At 38.6% G+C, this 15,141-nt stretch overlaps 1 protein-coding gene across 3 annotated transcripts in view; it reads right to left on the reverse strand.

Moving 5' to 3' along the window:
• The window catches only part of AR (androgen receptor), a 162,824-nt gene that overhangs the window by 21,108 nt on the left and 126,575 nt on the right, over positions 1–15,141 (reverse strand). Inside the window, exons 3-4 of one of the 3 annotated variants that reach the window (XM_060137407.1) lie at positions 9,736–9,852; positions 6,298–6,359 (exon numbers count right to left, since the gene is read on the reverse strand). In XM_060137407.1, the coding sequence (XP_059993390.1) occupies positions 6,298–6,359; positions 9,736–9,852 (179 nt within the window). Of the gene's footprint in view, positions 1–6,297; positions 6,360–9,735; positions 9,906–15,141 lie in introns of those variants that run through there. The other 2 variants (XM_060137406.1, XM_060137409.1) reach the window with 2 other exon arrangements.

The following is a 15,141-nucleotide window of genomic DNA, read 5'->3' on the forward strand; positions in this document are numbered from 1 at the left end:
AAATGCAGGTCCCAGGCAAGGCTGGAAGAGTGCTTCTGACCCTCATACCTGTCTGCCCCTGGCCTCAAAGACTGCACATCCACCAGAAGGAAACTAGTTTCGATATGGAGGCTCTGAGGCAGAGACAGAGCATAGCAAGATATTACAAACTCTAAGGACCTCTCCTCTTACATCAATGCAAATTTTGAGGCTGGCTTGGGAGAAAAATAAGGTTTCATACTTGCTGGAGAAGCAAGTGTATGGTGTGAGTGAAAAGTGTGGGGCACTAAAGCTAGAAGAGGTAAAGTCTTATCTACTTTCCTCCATCATCTTAACTTTAATAGAAAACAAGAGAGTAGACACTGGTTCTTGGATTTTGCCTTCCTCCTGCTTTATGAAAAGTTCAAGTGTGTGTGTGTTCCTAAAAGCAGAGTCACATTAACTTTGGGAATAGGGAGAAAAGAAATGTCTGACTGTAGTCTCCTGGTCTGTTTGAAGAGAGAGGCTGGCTGGCTTCTTGGGGGTGTTTCTCCAGGAAAAACAGAAATCTGGTCTTTGTTTACTGAATTTCTGTGGATCAGCTACTACCTTCAGCTCAATGATGGAGCCTGAGGTTAAGATCTAGTTCCTTGGCAGTGGTCCAGCAAAATGGAGGTAAGAGGAAACTCATGAATTGCCTAATAACCAAGTGAAAATGCCACAGGAGCCTCAGATAGGCACAGTGGCTTCTTGTTCAAGGTAGCACTTTGAGTCCTATTAGCAAAGCTTCTTCCCAGCAGCAGCACACTGTGGAAAGCAAGTAACTGAGCCAGAGCTTCACTGCATCCACTTGAGTCAGTGCCTGATGCTATCATATAAAATCAAAAACAATCAAAGGGCACTCTGTTAATGCCAAGTCATATTATAGAAAACAACAATCATGATGCTCATGACTACATGACTTGGTAACTCTATTATTTAGTCCTCACAATATCCCTGTGAGGTAGGGAAACACCATCAGTCCCACTGGGAGGAGTCATCAACTAAGAGAGTAGCCCCCAGTCCCAACATTAGAGTATCTGTTGAGGAGCAAAGGCTTAAGCCCCTAAGCTTCAGATTCCAGGTGTTTCCTGCTATCCACTAGAGCCCTCTAGAACCCTCAGTTTGAATGAGGCAGGTCAGCCTTTCTTCAGTGTCTGGTCATTTTGAGATGCTTACAGTATCCAACCTGGATTTTTTCTAATATGAAACAGCGACACTGGTGAACATAGCAACTTAACGATGGGCTAGCACCTAGCAGGCCCCATAATCAGATACTTGAGTCAGATCCTCTGACATAGGAGGCAGCATGCAAAGTTGGGGAGAATGAGTGACTGCCATTTTGGACTGGGGGTTTCCTTGTCTCCCTACCTACCCATAATACAGAAGTGAGACTGGGAAATGGAAAATTCTTTACTTGGAGTTTTGCGGGTTTTTTCCCCTTTCTTTTCTGCTTTATTGACGAATATACTAAAGAGCTTATATATGTGTTTGTTATGTGCCTCTTGCTACGTAGCGGGCAAGAATTAAGTGGTGGTGGTGGTTGGGCAGAGAGGATGTGGAGGAAGGGAAGGGAGGTGAAATTTAAAGGTCTCATTATAGCCACTCAGAGGCCAACAAAGACTCCTTATTCAGTTTTCTGAATTTCTTGCAGCTGCCAAACAATCCCATAATATTACAAACATTATTACTCAGCTTGGAGATGGGAATGCTTCGAAATTAATGTCTGTGTGCCTAACAGCTCACTAATCAAAGCTTCCATGCCTCATTTTCCACCCTGGTGAGAGTCCTCATTCTCTTCCAGTTTCACTGTGGCCAGCATGATACACCACACTGTGCAGGCCCAGGCTGGTGACCTTCTGTCTTGGTCAAGATCCAGATTTTCTTTTTAGTTCCAAATGTCAGTCCAAGTTTTCTGCAGGTGATTTCTTCAGGATTGGTGCTTACATTGTTTTAAGTGCTGACTGCTAGAAGTCTGAAATGTCCCTCAACAATCAATTTTCACTTCAGCCACAGAACCACTGGTCCAATGGGGTATTAAACAGGAGAAAGAAATACATTTCTATGCCTGGGTTAAGAGATCTAAAAAGTGTAGCAAGAATTAAATGGACTGAAGAGAATGGAACTTGATTCCAAACGAGGTGATCTAAAGTAGTGATGCCATTTGCAGTTTACTTCCTAGATATCTGTTGCCATGGAAATATTATCAATAATAGATAATTTGAAGGCTCTACTGGTTTCTGGGTGGTTGTGTATTTCCCCCTTAGTTCTACTTCATACAAACATGATCCCAAAGGATGTACAAAAGTCTCTAAAAAAGCATCTTTCTCAGGTAAATTGTCTATGTATAAGTTCAGGACAATAGGAAAATATTCTAAACACTTTTGTTGATCTTAAGGAATACATTCTCCAATTTGTAACTACAAGTGGCACTCTTCTTAAATCAAAAGTAAAATGTTTTCATACAAACCATTATGTTATCAGTTCATATGAAACTTTTTTTCTGAATTTTTATATTTGGAAAATACTTGCCTTTGTATATATGACCTATTGTGGGCTGTGTACTCTTAGCTTTCTGCATACTACTTTCAAAAAACATTGCCTGTGACATCATTTTACTCTCTCAAAATCACCTCAGGGAATCTGGAGCACTCACAGCGAAAGTAAACAACAATAAAATCTTTCTGCTGCTATTACACTTTAAAAACTCAAGGAGTTTAAGTGGAAATTTTATAAGTTAGATACTTATTCAAGAACCAGATATGTGGTATCATCAATTTTGATGATCAGAGAAAATTATTTACCTCTACCATAGTTCTCTAAAAACAAATATTCAGAGACAGACTACAGCATATATGTGCTGTACCAAATAATTTGGTTTGGAGGAAATAAGAGATACGGTCTCTCATCTCTCCATATACAAGTTCACTTGAGAACTACAGTTAGAGAGAAGTATACCTTTTTCTCTCCAATGTCACCAAATATATATGTAACCAATTGGAGGATGGCAATATTGACCCTGGAGGACAGATTGCAAGGGTTAATTTAGGGGAAATTCAGAGACCAGGGAACCAAGGAACCAGTACCATAATCCACACTCCTATAGCAGAAAGAACAGGCTCCATTAGTGACTGGGAGCGCACAGACCAATTTTCATCCAAAAAGGGAGATACAGTGATATTTATTGTGTGCCTACTATGTACCAGTTTCTTTACAAATTTACCACCATTCTGTAAGGAAAATTTTATTATTCCCATAGTGTAGTTGGAAAACTGAGTCGGAGAAACTGAGGCTCAGAGCGATCTAATGATTTATCCAAGGTCATCAAGATACTAAGTGCCAGAGCCAGGACTAGAAACAAGGCCTGTATGTATCCTAGTCCACCATGCTATTTCCACTATACACAGGACCTCTTAAAACACAAAACCAAAAGAAAAAAAAAAAAGCAAAACAAAACCAGAAACTGTAAGTGCTGAGCCACATGTTGTACAGGTTGGTGTCAAAAGTTATAGGGCAATTCTGCTCCTCTGTGCATGCCTCAGTTATGCTGATCTGTAAGAGCACTCAAGTATCTAAGAAATTTGTGTGGGGAGTAGCACTTCTTAGAATTGAGACTTACTGCTTACATCTTCAACCTAGAGACTTTTTGGGCTCTAATCTACAGAGTCCAAGTAGAAGGGAGGAAATTCCATTAACTGAGTTCCACATTGTTGATTCTTTATGATACTCTGCTGCTTGCTGAACAGGGTTTAGAGGGGATTCAATCATTGTGTGGGCAGTGGGACACAAATTCTTAAAATCTGTGATTTCTAGGCCTCCTACATGAGCAATGAGTGTATGTGGTAGCACCATGATGAGGTTCTGGGTGGATGTTGGAATGCTAGTCAGAGAGTACACAAAAGGACTGTTAAACTTTAGGGTAGAATGTCTAGATAGCCAAAATATTTAGTGATCACTTTGCATGATGCTAGAAGTCATTATATTTCTCAGAAATTATGTATCTAGCATGCTCCTTGGGTCAGGAATATGTACCTGTGGCTATTAGATAACTTGGGCCTGAATTATATCCTATCCTTTGTGTATGACAATAATACTACAGACCCAACATGGTTTACTTTAGTGGTTTTAGTAGCCTCTGGTGCATACAGTTGAGATGTGGTGAAGATGGTCTGCTCTTGGTCATGAAGTCATTCTTAATTGATTCTCCTTGTGAGCAATATACATGTAGGTATACACATCTATAAAATGGATGACCTGGGCTTGGGGTATTGCCTACTTATAGGATAGAGTATTTATCTATAACCAAGTTTTCCAAAGTACATTCCAGAAAACAGTGGTTTTATAGGATATTAACAGGTACTATGTGAAAACAGGTTTCTGTGCTTGAGTTAAATTTGGGAATCCTGAATTACCAAGCTCCTCAGGTTACTTTATTGCAATACTTGACAAGGTCTGTGATATGCTAACATGCACTGTAAATCTTCCTGATCAAGACCATAATATGCAAGTTTTCCTAACTTATTTAACCATAAAAATAATTTTTCATGTATCATGTCACAGAACTATTTTTCTCAGAACCCATACTGAGAAGCACTGGCCCAGATCAAGGCAGCAGACTTGTATAAGGGAAGGACTTATGCACATGGTCAGCACTTACAGGTATCAATCCAAGCAGAGGCAACTAACCCCAGGAACCAAGGCTATAATCCTAGGTGTTTAATGAAATCGATGCTAGAAATTTCTTTCTCTCTCTCTACCTAGCATACTATCTCTTTTTATAAAATTTAAGCCCTCATCTATACAGCATTCATGTCATCGCTAATTCTCTTAAAAAACAAGCATGCAAATAAACAAAATGGTATGTGAACATGTCTATTCCGTGTCATAGCTCTTCAACTGCCTGAAGTTCAAACCTTTTAGCATAATAACCAAGTACATTTTCAGTGTGGTTTCAGCTTGCCTTCCCCCTTTCTCCAGATCTGGCCATATTAAACTACTTGTGCTATTCCTCAAAACCTCAATGAATTTTTTAAATGTCTTTCTGCCTTTATTCAAACTGTGCCCTTTGCCTTGAATTTCCTTTCCCTCTACCTCATTAAACTTCTTCCCAGCTTCTTCATTTCCTATTTAGCCTTTAAAGTTAAGGTGTATTAGTTATCACGGTCTGTCTCCCCTTGTTTAACTTTCTGAAGGCAGGGATTGTATCTCATTCACCTATGTTCCCCCAAAATGCCTACCACAGAAGCTGGCACATAGTTGGCACTCAATTAATATGTGTTAAAGGGATAAATATATGAGTGAATGGATGGAAAGATGAAAGGGATAGCTAGTTGGCTGGTTGGAAAGATGAATGGATAGTTTGATGGATGAATAAATGTTGTGAAACTTTTCTGCTGAAGAACCAAACCATGAAATGGTATTTCAGCATTGGAATCACTCTCTTGCATCCAGGGCATGTGATCCAGAAGTAACAATGGTGGGCTGCTCGTGAGCATGGGGAAAGATGAAAGAGCTGACGTCAACGCTTCAACACTTCAACACTGGAAATGACAAGGATGTTCATAGTGTCCATGGCAACATCAGACCAGGCCATCCTCTCAACTAGAGAATCATGGAGGTTGTTAAAACCTACAGATCTGTTAACAGTTTTGAGTCTCAGATGTGGAGTTCAGCCTCCTAGTAAGAACGAGACTTCTCAAATATGCTAGAGTAACCTCTGAAGAAAATGCTGCACACCTCAGATTCTCACATGCTCTGGGGCTCCATGTTTCTTCTCCTCTTCTGGGGTTTGGCTGTTACCTGAAATTCCTAAAAGGCCTACCATTTTCCATGTTTCAGGAGAGGAGGGAGTAGGCAGGGGCCAAAGCCATTTATTAAAGGTTGAGAACTCAAAAGTTGCATAACACAGAAAGAAATAATGTTTAGGGAGGAATAAGAGAGAAAATGAGAAGGAAGGAAGGGTCAGGGAAGAATATGGCGGGTAAAGGTAATTCTTTCCTTCTTATTCCATCTTAGAAACTGGGAGTATATCCTTGAGAAGTGCAAAGAAAAGTAAGAAATGGCTGTATATTTATTCTAATTATGAACTGTGAAAAAGCAGCAGTTAATTCATCAGGGAGAAGGTGCTTCTTTGGACATTTATATTTTTAAAAAATTTCTTAAACAAAATGTAGGCAAGGAGGTTAGATTATTGAAGCAATTAGCAACATGTGGTTTTTCAAAAGCAGCCAGAAATGAACCATGTTCAAAGAAAGGCCTATCCTTGTTGTAGATGGGCAGTTGAGAGCCTGAAGGTAGGCTTTAAGGAAACCACTCTGAGAATCCAACCACCTCCAGGATCCTTTCAGAAACACCAAGAGCTGCTAAGATAACAAGAATCAGCAGGTAGATAGGCCTAGAAGCAGAAAGGAAAAGGGTATGTGTTTTAAGTATCTCTGAGCTGAGGAGATTCCATCACCAAACATAGAGGGAACACTAAAGAGAAAGCCAAATTAGAGACCTTGAGGCATCAAGACCAAGCAGCCATCAGCTGCAGAGTGCCAGCTTCTCTAAGATATAAAGACAGTCCTTCTGCCCTCTACTCCATCAATAACTTATCCATACAGTCTAGATACATGATAGATCTTATTTAGGTGTGACTTGAGGTAGCTAAAATTACTATGCAAGTCAATGCACTCAAGTCTAGACTAATCTATACCTCTGGAACAGTGAATAGACAATCCAAAAAAGGGCTGATACATCTACAATCCTTTCTCTGTGACTTTAGACATAGAATCACAAAATGGTAGTGCCTAAAAGGTCCTTGGTGAAGCCCACTACCTCGTTTTTATGATGAGAAAAATGAGCCTCAGATGGGAGAAGGGATTTGACCAAAGCTACATTCTTAGTTGCCGTTTTGGAAGATATTATACAATTTTAAATTGAGTGATGGGAAAAATAAAACAAAATTATCCAAAATCTCCTTCAAGGTGATCAAAATGTTGATGCTAAACCCACACCTTGTGAAAAAGGATGTCTATTACCAATATATTCAGAAGGATCACTGTATTGATGCTTGCTTTCTTTTTTCCATTGTTTGAGTAAAGGTATAGTATACACTGAATTTGCAAGTTAACAATAAACTGGGAAGGGTTTGCAGCAGGGAAGCAAGGAATGTGAAGATAAGTTTAGCAAAATGGAAAGGTTTGTTTCTCAAACAATGGTGTCTAAGAGGGTAAACATTTGGGTTTTTACTGATGTGGTACTTGAACATAATATATGATTCCCTTAATTACTAGAATCAGCTTCCAAGTAGGATCTTGATGGTACTTTTGTTTTGAGATGATTTCTGGTGATGGTCTGCCTGTTGGAGCTATTACATATTATAGGGCATGCTAAGTAACTCAGGATTAAAGCCAACTGGGAAGTGCTGTGTAGAGCCTTACCAGCTAAATTACCAGTGACCTTACTATTATAATAAGTCCTCACATTTGTCTAGCACTTTGTCATTTACCAAGCATGTTCACATTCATCATGTCATCTGACCCTATCATAGCTCTGTAAGAATGGTATGTCTAAATTACAGATGAAGAAATTGAAGCTTAGAAGGGGCACAGTGAATAATGGAGCTGGGCCTTTAACCTAGGTCTGCCTGACTCCAAAGGCAAGATCATTTACAGGACATCAAGAATCCTTGTAGTTTTTGGACATTTCTGGAAGTTTGCCTGCCTGAAGTTCTATTGCCTAGCATGGTACCTTGTACATAGCAGACACTCAGTAAATGTAAAAAGGGAACTGGAACCAAAGCCAGCCACAGCACTTCTCAGCTTCTTTTCATTGTATTGACCAAGCCCATTCAAATTTGAACACTTTAATAAATCAATCTGAAAACTTACTTTACCACTCTCTTCAAGAAATTAATTTACAGATTTATGTCGGACTGCTATATGGAATAGTGAAATTGTTATACACAAACTTCTTTTCAAAAGAGATTCACTGTAATCATGTCACAGTCTGCTTTATAACAGAGGATGTTAGCTGATACATGAAACTAATTTTATGATTTGGGCCCAAATGTTATGAGGACTTTTGTTACCATTAAACTTTACCTGTGTCAAAGCGGCTTGCAATTCATATCAGCAGATGGAAAACTAAGCAAAAGTTTTCCATATCTAGGAGCCCCCATATCTTATACATAATTCACAGAGGGCTAAATAATTGAGAGTCGAAAGTATCAGAACTCTCACCATGGGGTGACCCCCCACCATGAATGTTGTGACAACATTCATATGGAGAACACTTCATCTTGTCAACCCCTTTATCAACTTTCCTGGCTATCTTTCTGCCCTCTCCCTCCACACCCAGTCCTGTTTCTTCCTCCCCACTGTAGACCACAATTATAGGATTTTTCTGTAGTAAGCCAAGCAAAGAAGAACAAAGTTGACTTTTCTTATATTATTTGAATCTCATTTGATGTGGTTGCCTGGAAAACCACTCACAGAGCATCTGGCTGCGATGTCTAGGAGTACTAGACACTACTTGAGAGGCTGTCTCAAGCTGAATCTGCGTCAATTCATTTTTAGTACTTTGGTCTGTTTAAAGACTATCACTAGCCTGTGAGGAGGGGAGGACACAGTTACCCACATGAAGACCCACACATGGTTAGAAAACAACCATGTTGGTTTCTGTAAATATGCACATAGGCAGACAAGGTATTAAGCACCTTGCAGAAAGCCAATGATAAACAAGTACTCTAAATCAGCCTTGAGAAGGGGAGGTGAGAGGGCAGAATTATAGGAACTTGGGTTTTCCAGGCTGATAATAAGTAATCAGGTATGAGGCTACAGTTTCAGGTGTTCAGAAACAGGTTTGCCTTTCTTCAAATTTCCAAATCAAAGTAGACTAATAAGCTAGTTTTTCTCATGAAAGGTGCATGTTTTTGGAAGCAGCAGGCAGTAGAGAGGACCCTGGCACTGAGTAGATATAAACATGAAGAAATGAGGAATTTGAAGGGGGAAAATGTAAGTGTCAGCCAAACCTTTCTGTAATAGTGACAACAATTATGGTAGACATAGAATAAAGGACAGAGAGCATTACGATGGGGGATTACCCTTGAAAGAGCTGTATCTTTGTTCTGTCAAGTTACTCTGCTACTAAAAAAAATGCTTTTGGAAATGGTCAATAGATTTGCAAACAAAATGAAATGATTAAAAGGCCTGCTCATCCCTGGGAGATGTGGGATAGGAAATTGGCTCTGCTTGGCAGCCTAGTCATAGGCTCCAAAGAAAAGCAGCTTCTCATTCCAGGTGGCCAACTCCACAACACAGGCAGCAGATAACTGAGGGATATTCCTGGGTTTTCAGGGCCAGCCTGTGCCTGGGTCATCCTGCACCTGTGGCTGTTCTGGATTCCTTAGTTCTCTCATCCTAGCCACCATTTAACAACAGAAGGTCATTACCATTATGTCCCCTGGGGAACCCTTCATAGTCAAGTCCACACTCACTCACCCTCTGATGGGTCCTGATCCCTGCTTCACAACTCCTGCTCCTATGCTGAGCCCCACAGTGCGGTGTGGCATGGTTAAAGATAAAGAAAAGCACCAGCTGGCTGATGGCCACATAGGATATGAAGGGGTCAGCCTGTATCTAGAGCATGGCTGGCCTCCATGGAAGCATCAAAGAGGAAAATCTGGTTTAAAGAGAGAATAAGAGAATGAGGGAGGGAAAGGAAGAAGGAGAAAGAGGAAGAAAAATATTGTACCTCCCAGAGTCATCCCTGCTTCATAGCATTTCCGGAGGCGACAAGATGGACAATTTTTCCTTCGGAATTTATCGATGGTGCAATCATTTCTGCTGGCACACAGGTACTTCTGTTTTCCTGGGAGAACAAATATAAGAGTAGACAGTCCTGTTAATGTGTTGCCAGAGTCTCTTTGGAAAGTATTTCTAGGCAGAAAAGGTGTGACGATATACCCTGCCCAATGAGAGAAGTGGATAGAAAATGGTCCCATACAATTTGATCACAAAGACTCTAACTATTAAACCAGGATGGCTTAATTCAATGCTATATTGTTTGGTTTTCATAGGTGTTTTTCAAAGGGATGAACAATTCAGGTCCTGCTGATACTCCTTTATTAGGATTACGTACTGGCTTTTTAAATAAGATGCTCTTTACTAAAAGTCAATAATGTCCATGAGAAAATATGGTGGAAATTGTCACTCCTTTAGCATGGCATAGCAGAGACTTGGGCTCAGGCAATATTCCCTTCTCCTGACTTCTGTAATCATCATAGGATCATACTTGAGCTAATAACATGCTTATTTTTCATAATACAATTAAGCCTTCTATAAAAGAGAACTCCATGTGATTTTTAATTGTTTTTAAAATATTAGTGATCATACCCTCAATCCTTCAGGTTGTAAAAATCAAACAGATAAAGCCCACTCTTTGCAAAGTGAACACAGCAAATGAAAGGAAGTCCTCTGAAGATAGCAGAAGAAAAACAATCACTGTCATGCACATGTGAAGTTGTGAGAGATACACAGAAATATACACACACAAACACACCACACACATTCTCAGACTCAGAAATCCTTAGGATTATAGCTGTTCAAAGAAAAACATGGAGGTCCACTCAGAAACACATATTTCACTCAATACTTTGTCTCCTTGCTCCTCGCACAGGCCTGGCACACAGTAGGCCTTCAATAAACACTGACTGAATGAATACTCAAGTGGAACAGAGAGATCCAGAGGCACATAGGGTCACCAGCAGAAATAGACAGCGATACATACCCTGCTGCTCTGAAACATGCAGAACTTACACTTGTGGCCCTGCCCCCCAGACTGAGCTTGTGCATCCCTTCATCGCACCCCTTTCTTTCTCCAAGTCCTTGGTATTTTTTCTCTCATTTACTTCTGTGCTTTACTTTATGGGATAGACTGAGATTTTAAGGAGGCTTCTTTTGGCAGAGTAAGAATGTTTGTGGTAGAGAAAAGGAATAAAAAATGAAGCACAATTGCTATTTGATATCGGGGAAAAAGCCCACAAATTTAGCTATAGCTCAGCTTTCCTCTCTCTTCACTCAGTCTAAAATTTACATTACAGTCACATCTATTGTAGTAGGTTATTTTTTGTAGGAGATTCATTGTAACCAGGTTAGCAAAATTTTCTTTTCCTTCCTCTCCCCTTTTCTTTTTCCTTCCCTCCCTCCCTCCCTCTTTCTCTTCCCTTTGTCAAAGGACTCTGAAATGCTGGGCTTGAAGGAACTATTAAAAATCACCCCAGGACAACACTTTCATTCCAAGGATGAGTTCTGGGGAGGTGACTTGCCTGAAGAACACTGAATTGGAGGCATCTTAAGGAAGAAAAACTACCATTTAATAGGCACTTACTATGAACAAAGCCTGTGTGAGGGGGTTTACATATGCTATTTAAATAAATCGCCTTGGCAATGCTTTGAGGTAGGTACTGTCATCACTTTCACTCAACAATGAAAAAACTAAGGCCTCTAGGCCAATACCCTTTCTACCATACTGCAGGATTTTACTTGTATAAATAGAACACATAATTTGCTAACAGCTTCTTTCTGCTGCAAACTGAGGACTGAAATATGTGCACAGAATGGATGGTGCTTTGATGATTGTCATATAGCCTTTAGGTGTCAACTCCTAGAAGGCAGGCCCTGTACCAAATTCCAGTGGGTTCATTTCCAGTGCTGTGGGTATTCTAGACCTGGGACACCCCCACAGTATCAGTGCTGCTGCAAACCTCAAGACTACAGGCAGACCTCAGACATATTGTGGGTGTGGTTCCAGACTACTGCAATAAAGTGAATATGCCAGTAAAGGGAGTCACATGAATTTTTGGTTTCCTAGTGCATATAAAGGTTACATTTACACTCTACTATATAATACCTATTTATTTATGTATTATAAATAACATATAATAACATAAAGTAATAATAAATTAAAACCTAATATAAAACATAATAAAATAAAAATCCATCCCATTTGATTAGCTTACAAAAGTTAATAAGAATCTTGTACAAATTAAGTATAACAGGGATTACTATATACCACATTATACAGCTGAAGAAAATGATGCTCATTAAAATGAAATTGACCTGCATGGCACCACACAGTTTATTTGTTCCATATCATAGTCCATAAGGCTATGAATCTTACATATTGGAAAGAATTTTAAACACTGGTCACACCACCCCTACTTCTCCATAAAAAGCTTGAATCCCCTCTATAGCATCCCTGCCCCACCTTTTCTTGAATTGCAGCCCACTTCATTTCTGGACTCTGTTATGATGCTCTTACTTCCAGGAAACTCAGTGTCTGTCTCCTTGTAGCTTTGACCCATTGGTAATAATACATAATAATTATATATTATTAAAAATAGATAATCTTTGATCTGTAAAGGACTTTAAAAGCCTTCTAATAAAATGTCCCAAAGTACTGCTTGACTCTTCAGTTATGAAAATGGCCTCAAGGTATTGAAATGACATGCCCCAAATCACAGGAAATTGGTAGAGCCAGCACAAGATCTAGTAAATGCATCCGAAGGAGACATGTTGTGGGTGGGTGTAGTCTCAAGACTGAGCACTCTGAGGATGTTAAGTATCTTTGTTTATTATCTAGTAAGTGTATGGCCTTCTCAGTTGACAAAAGAACTGTGTAAATGGGATCTGGGCCTGCTCCAAGATGGTCCTAGAAGGTCCTCTGTTCCCATGCTGTAGCCAAGGTGACTGAATAATTAACATAGAGAACACAAACTACAAACCATCTTCTTCTCCTCCTCAGATTCTACAAACATTACACCTGGCTCTTTGACACTGTTGACCTCCAACAGCAAAATTTTATCAACAACCTATAATCAGTCTCACAAAAAATGTCATTGTGAAAACTCTGGCAAAATATAAAAACCCCTCTCACATGCTGAAGGAGGTAAGTCCAAACTCTAGAACTACAAACAGATCGCACATTTAAATACTTGATAACTCTCTTATTAGAACAGCTCAAACACTTTATCCCTGTGAATGGTCACATAATGAACTGATATGAGGCCCTCTGCATGCCAGCTGGCTCTGAAATTCTTGACTGCCTGATAGTGTTCTGCATTTTTCTTCATGGGTCCTATTCTTCCATCATAAACCTTAAGTCTGATTCAAAGCTCCAGCAGAAACAAAGGTCACAGGACTGGCTTCAGATATTTTCTCCAGAGACTCCCCATTTCTATTGTTTTCTGTCAGCCCCTTTGGTGCTGCCATGCAGTATGAGCTGAGGTCAACGTCTGATTAGGTTTTTTTCAATTTGTTCATTGTGAAAAATCCTATTTGGAGCTGAGGAGGTAAAGTAGGGGAGTTACCCACCATCTGTGGCAACACATCATGCAAATGAGAAGAGGGTCAAGTCATCATCTTTATTATGAACCTATAGAGAAGACTGAAGAAGTAGGACTTCTCATGCTTCATAAAGAGAGTGTTAGTGTAGGGCCTATATAAACAAAACTAAAAACAAAACAAAACAAAACAACTTTATTGAGGTATGTAAAAAAAGATCGAATTAAATGGAAAGATGTACAGTGTTTCTGGATGGGAAGATGCAATACTGCAAGGATGCCAGTATTTTCCCCAGTCAAATCTATAAATTTAAACCAATCCAAACAAAATTTTGGCAACATTATCCCAAAGTTTATCTAAAGGAATAAAATGTGTGATATTGCCAAGATATTTTTGAAAAAGAAGAGTAATGAGACTTTTCCTACTAGACATTTAAAGTATTATAATGCCATAATAATTACAACAGTTTGGTATTGACTCAGCATAGACCTATCAGTGCAAGAGACCAGAAAAGCCAAAAACAGACTCTGCACATGTAATATGTCATTCTAAATCAGTAAAGAAAGGATGATTTATTCATTAAATGGTGTCAGAACAACTCGTTATTCATTTGGAAAAGATAATAAAGTTAAATTACTAGTTGAAACCAAAATAAATTCCAGATGGATTAAATATGTCAATAAAAAAAACAAAAAGGAATTATTGAAATATTGTTAGATATTGAAATATTGTAGGTGAACATTTTTTAATTTTTGAAGGTCCAAAAGGGATTTTTAAAACATGACAATAAAGAATACATAAGCAAAAATTCTGACACTTGACTAGAAAAAATTTAAACTTTCTTATGTGAAACAAACATAATAATAGAATTTAAAGACAATCATGAACTAAAAAATACATATCAGTATCAAGTATGTAAAAGCCGTGGTCAATTTCCTTGACATATAACAATGAACAATACAACAGAAAGATGGGCAACAGACATGAACAGGCAATTAAAAGAAGAACCACAAAAGATCAGTAAGCATATGAAATTTGTGCAATTTCAATTGTATTAATAATTATAGAAATACAATTTAAATAAGATATCATTTTCACAAGGAAGACTAGTAAAAATTTAATACTAATTACTGGTGAAAAGGTATTGTTAGTGGGTGTGTAAACTTTTTAGAGAGCAATTTTGCCATATATCTAAAAAAATTAAATTCACATAAACTTCAACCAGTAATTCCACTTCTGGAATGTTTTATAAGAAGATAATAAGTTAAGCACAAGAAAGTAGTTCAGTGTAGCATTATTTAAACAGGGAATGCAGTCAGCCCTTCATAGTCATGTGTTTCATATCCGTGGATTCAACCAACCATGGATCGAAATTTCAACTGTATTCATTCTATTATGCCAGTTTATTTTTATTATTTATTTATTTGTTATTCATAGTTTTCTTCTCTTTTTCATTGCACTATAGTGACATACAGAATTATATTAGTTTCAGTTGTACAACATAGCGATTTGACGTTTATATGCTTTAGGATTTTATCAGCATGATAAGCCTAGTAACCTAGTAAATCATACAAAGTTATTACAATATTATTGATTATATTCTCTATGCTGTACATCACAGCCCTGTGACTTATTTTATAATTGGAAGCTTTTATCTCTTAATTCCCTTCACCTATTTCTCCTAACCCCTCACCCTCCTCCCCTCTGGTGACTACCAGTTTGCTCTCTGAATTTATGAGTCTGTTTTGTTTTTTCATTTGTTTTTTAAAATCCACATATAAGTGAAATCATATGGTATTTATCTTTCTCTGTCTCT

Source organism: Lagenorhynchus albirostris, chromosome X (assembly GCF_949774975.1).
Source record: "Lagenorhynchus albirostris chromosome X, mLagAlb1.1, whole genome shotgun sequence".
In the NCBI taxonomy this organism is placed as follows: Eukaryota; Metazoa; Chordata; class Mammalia; order Artiodactyla; family Delphinidae; genus Lagenorhynchus; species Lagenorhynchus albirostris.